Here is a 5235-nt window from a genome sequence, read left to right as displayed (position 1 = left end):
TGTGTCATTTGTTTCCTGTCGGCTTCTTGCTTCAGAGCAACATTACAGCCAGCTGGACAAGGATGGCATGGCCCTCATGTTCGGGGTCGAGCGCTTTCACCAGTGCCTGTGGGGCAGGAAATTTGAGGCGGTCACGTACCACAAGTCGCTGCTGGGGCTGTTGTGGCCGGACAAGGTGTTTCCTGTGCAGGCATCAACTTGAGTGGTACACAGGGCCTTGAGGCTTGCGGCCTTCAGCTACCGGCTGGTCCACCGTCCGGGAAAGGACCTGAGACCTGCTGATGCCCTGAGCCGCTTCACCTGCAGGAGGTGGCTGCTACTGTTCCAGAGGCTGCTGAAGTGTTCATGCTGGAGCACACGTACCCGGAGGTACTCTCCAGATCTGCGGTGTCGCAGGCGACCAGCCGGGACCTAGTCCTGTCGGTGTCCCGAGAGGAGGAGTTGGTGCAGCAGGCTTGCAGCCACAAGGCTGTTGAGCTGAGCCTGCAGCAGGGCTGCCTACTGTGGGGTTCACGGGTGGTTATCCACAAAGTCTCCGGTCCAGGATCCTGCAGTTGCTGCACGCGGGCCATCCTGGTGTGGAAAATACAAAGATGGTGGCCCGGTCCCACGTTTGGTGGCCTGGCCTGGATCAGAACATCGCTCACATAGCGCAGAGCTGCCATGTCTGCCAGGAGCACCAGCAGGCTTCACGTCATGTGGAGATAACCCTCTGGCCGTTCCCACAGAAACCCTGGTTCCACTTGCATCTGGATTAAGGGGGCCCCTTCAAGGGCCACTACTTCCTGGTAGTGGTGGACGCCTTTTCGAAGTGGGTGGAGGTCCTACCTGTCGCCACTTGTTCAGCAGGCGCTACCATTATGGCGCTGCGACAGGTGTTCGCCGCCCAGGCGTTGCCAAACGTCATCGTGTCAGACAATGGCCCCGCTTTCGCCAGCACAGAGTACCTGGCCTGGCTGACGAAGAACGGAATCCACCGAGCCATAGCCTCCTATATTTTTTCATGCCCGCCGAGTGGCGAGCAGGGCAAGGCGCTCCGCCCGTACCTTCTAGTTCATGCGCTCGCCACCACGCCGCGCTGCCGCCCCATACCCAGAGCAGACGACGCGACTACTTTGTTGCGCGCGTGCTTGTGATGAGAAACTTGCTCTCGTATTAGAGATGGAGCTGTGAAATAAATGCGCAGGTTGCACTGGTGTTTGTTCATGATGTACAGGGGTGATGGGAAGAAACGCAAACAGTGCGGCGTGATGTTTTCATCCTGCTGTGACCCTGGTGGAAATAAAAAGATGGTAGAATAGCTTTGTTCTAGTGGCTTCTAGTTATCATGCAGGCTGCAACCACCCGAAAAGAAATGCGAAATATCAGACAATGTAGGTGCCGCACTGTTCGCGTTTCTTTCCATCCCCACAGTACATTGAAAGCAAGCAACACGAGACATATTGTGAAAACTGGACCTTTCACTTGGGCCCCCAGCTGTGAGATCAAGCTCACAGTTTCAGGGTCTTTCGTGACAGTGGCTTTATTGCGAACACTTTGGCGACGTCTTGTTTGTCTGTCGCTTTCAGAGCGAAATTGGTGAATATTGGGCGAAAGAACTTCGTAAGCACCAATTTGAGCAAATTCTCTTGGTGCCCTGGCTTCGAACACATCAAAGCTTTGTGCTCGCGGAGGATTTCGGTAGCATTGTTCACAGCCTCCTTTAGAGGGTGATGCATACGCCTTCTTCTTGCTAGAAGAACTTCGACGAACTTCTGTAGTGCGTAGAGAACATCTAGAAGTTGTGCGGAAGGGTAAAGAAGTCCACCGCGGTCTTGGTGTTTAATGAGCGAGTCCGATGGTGTCGAGGCGTTTGGCTTTGTTAAGAGCGCGAAGCACTCCACACATTCGAAGTTTTCTCATACGGCTCTTGCGAGGTAGCCACCAACCATAGCCAATGTGGCCACATCTGGAGTGGGAAGTAGAGGCTTATCTCGGTTTAGTCGCTCTATGAGCTCTCTACGTGCATCTGCAGGGAATTCCTCGCTGGTTTGCTCCCTTGTGTTTTTCTGTTGCGGCAGCGTTGACAAGCAATCACTCTCTTCTGCTGCCATTATGTTGCTTGTACTTGACGCCGATGCGATACCGGTCTTGAGGGTTTTCTCAATGCCTGTGAGCACGGCGCGGACGTCCGTTTGGTCATTTGATCCTGCTGATTTCCTGAGCCAGCCAAAGAACGACTCGATTGGGTCCGATGACATTTTCCTCGTCAAAACGAAGTGAAAAGACATCTCTTCAAGAAGATATCTAATGCACTCAACGTTCGAACGAGTTGTGATCACAAGACCCTCATAAGTCTCTTTGGTTAGAAAGTTCTTTGCCAGGCACTGACTTTTGAGATCGGCCAAGTAGTCGAGGAAGCTTGTCTCCAGCCAGATTAGTCGTTCATCGCCTGCAGATTCAAACTGCTTGCAGTCAGCATTCTTCTGATGTATGTGCTGGGTACAATTACTCACGTCCATGAGCACGAACCAGCGGTGCACGGTGTCCATAAATTGCACCGTCGGTCCGACACCCGCGAAGCTTGCGTCGCACGTGTGGCCCGCCTGCTCTTGCAAGAGCTTCATAGCAGCTGTCACGGGAGGAGAAAAAACTTGCACTGCTCTCTGCACGTTCATTTTTTCCATATTCGTAGGGAATACGTGCTTTCTCGTCAAAAATCGTACTGGGTTTACAAGGCTGCCTTGCTGCATTCTGTAGAGGCTCTTCAAGTGGTTCGCTGATATTTCACCGCCTTTTCAGATGTCACGGGACAAAAACTGTGATCGCACATTTTTGATCAGGTGGCACTGATCGAATGCAAGAAAGAGCTTTCGATTCGGTTTGCCAGGGTGGTCAATGCAATGCTTGAGGCTTCCGTTGCACAGAAGTTGCATAGCCAAGACATTGATCTTGTGGTTGTCTGTGACAATGTGCACAACGAAAAATCCTATTTCTTCAACTTCCTTCAGAACGTGTCTCATGAGCATGTGCAGCTCACGGCCAGTGCAGTTTCTCGTGAAAAAGTACACCGCAGGTATTTTGAACGAAACTGAAAGGCCGTTAAGGACGAAACACAAGAGTGAGTTGGCCAACACAGGCTCATTTGTTGTTTCTTTGGGGAAGTTCACACCATAGTCCACCATAGTCGCCGATGAAGGCATCTCTTTGCTTGTGATACAGTAGCCGTTGTTTGACGCGCATTTCATCTACAATTAAAGAGCATGCCCTCGCATGCAACGAGGGATGAGAAGGGAGTTCTGCAGACAGCCTTTGCTTCACGAGTTCGGTCATGCCAACTTCTCCACATGATGAGCCCATAAAGCGCTCGAGGGTACTTCGACAGGGAAGCCGAAGAATACCTGTGCTCCTTACGTGTTCATATGCACGAGTCGAGAGGTTACGCAAAACCACAGCATGGCGCACTGTCACCTCAGACCACGTTGGTTTCTTCGCGAAATTCTGAACTTGTTCCACTAATATTGAAGCAGCCAGGTCTTTCTCTTTCGCTTTCTCCACAACTTGCAGGTATACAGACACATAGCATTCTTCCTTGAGCTTTTGCAGTTCCTGTTTGTACTTGTCGACGGTGTTCTTGAGTCGCTCAATTCACGCGTTCAAGTCTCGCTCCTTACGTCTGCGCTTTCGTTTGTCCATTGCCGAAACCGAGAATAATGACGACACCTGCACAGCTCTGTCCACCTGCACGGTCGTAGTGATGCAGCGCTCGCTTGCGTCGTTTTCCAGAGGTAGCGGCAGTTCGGTTGCGGAGCAATCCATCAGTGATAACTCTTGAGAGGCGACGTCGACGGACGGCAAGTCATTGAGAGGAAGCGAAGGAGACTCCAGTTGGCTCTCAACTGCTCTTCGTTTCGGCGGTGGTGTGTTCACTGGCGCAGATGCCTCACGTTTTTTCACAGACGCGTCGCTTCTCTCTCTATTTTTCGGAGGCTGCAGGTACGCAGGATACTCTTCGAAAATGCTGGGAACAGCGTCTTTCTTGAGTTTGCGAATTTTGCAGCCCTCCTTGAAGTCGGAGGAACCGAAGTGTCGACTGCATGCAGTGGAGTAACACGACGTCGTATTCGGTGTCCAGTCGTCCCGAGAAATGACCTTTAGCCATTTCGCTCGCAGTTCCGGATCGCTTGGTATCTCGTGGAACGATATGCTTGGCGTCCGTTGTTTGCTCGAAGACTTGCAGCGTGGTACGCAGCAGTACGGCATCTTGCGGGCGCAGGGCACCCCAACTGATTCCACACTGCGGATAGAAAACCAAATCGGTATGTCGAAAGTAATGCAACATGAAATATTGTCACGTAGGTGATGGTGAGCTGCCTGGCACACAGGTAGACAAAAAAGTAACACTGCGTCGACGATGAACTTAAAATAGAATTTATTGGGCGAACTTGTGCCCCTAAAGCAAGCGAACTCGGCAACGGCGAAAACAGCAAGCGCGCCTACGGCGTTCGTCGGACTCTGGCAGCACGAGCGGTGGACCCGTATTTATACCCTCCTGCGTCCAAGATCGAAACGCGTCAAGCGACGCCGCTCGCGTAGGCAGCAACGCGAGGCGGAGCTCGCGTTATGGGGTGTGGGGTGCGAGCGCCTCTTTCGGAGAAGGCAGGCGTAAATCGAGGAGGAAGGTGGAGGGCAGCGGACGGCCTCCGTCGCTCCACTGCGCGGGCATTAAAAAATATAGGAGGCTATGACCGAGCGATGGTTCTGCCGTACCACTCTGCTTCGAATGGTACAGCCGAGCGGGTGGTGCAGACAATCAATGACAAGCTCAAGAAGAGTAAGGCTGGAGATTTCCGGACGCAGGTTGCTTGGGTACTGTTTCAGTACCGTACAACGCCCTACAGTGTCACTGGCCATGCCCCCTGTGAGCTCCTGTTGGGCCGGATGGTCAAGATACCCTTGGACGTCCTGCATCCTGACCTCCAGTCCACAGCGCTCCTGAAACAGCTGAAGCAGAAGCTGGCTGCTGACTGAGGGTGCCTTCCGGGGCCTTTGCCGTAGTCGGGAGCTCCAGTTTTCGCCAGCAACTTCCATCCTGGTCCACCCTGGTTCGCTGGACAGGTGCTATCTCCTGCCAGTGCCTCATCGCTGCTCGTCCGCATGCCGGACAGGAACACGTGGCACCGGCACGCCGACCATGTTCGGCCTCGCCTCCTGAGCCATCTTGCAACCTCAGGCGGCACTTCAGAAGTCCAGCCT

The 5235-nt window shown here is 53.1% G+C and overlaps 1 protein-coding gene across 1 annotated transcript; it reads right to left on the bottom strand.

Annotated features, from left to right (window-relative positions):
• Nucleotides 1–1434: 1434 nt before the first annotated feature.
• LOC125940749 (uncharacterized) lies at nt 1435–2763 on the bottom strand. Its single transcript, XM_049657282.1, has one exon. The coding sequence runs from the start codon at nt 2730–2732 to the stop codon at nt 1899–1901; it is 834 nt and encodes a 277-aa protein (XP_049513239.1). The 5' UTR covers nt 2733–2763; the 3' UTR covers nt 1435–1898.
• Between the last annotated feature and the right edge of the window lie 2472 nt (nt 2764–5235).

This window comes from Dermacentor silvarum, chromosome 10, assembly GCF_013339745.2.
Source record: "Dermacentor silvarum isolate Dsil-2018 chromosome 10, BIME_Dsil_1.4, whole genome shotgun sequence".
In the NCBI taxonomy this organism is placed as follows: domain Eukaryota; kingdom Metazoa; phylum Arthropoda; class Arachnida; order Ixodida; family Ixodidae; genus Dermacentor; species Dermacentor silvarum.
The sequence above is the reverse complement of the archived record's forward strand: the minus strand, read 5'-3'. Positions and strand labels throughout refer to the sequence as shown.

Bases quoted from the DNA above. Each gene is read 5' to 3' on its own strand.
- LOC125940749 (XM_049657282.1), bottom strand. From the start codon at position 2,732: ATGCAGCAAGGCAGCCTTGTAAACCCAGTACGATTTTTGACGAGAAAG.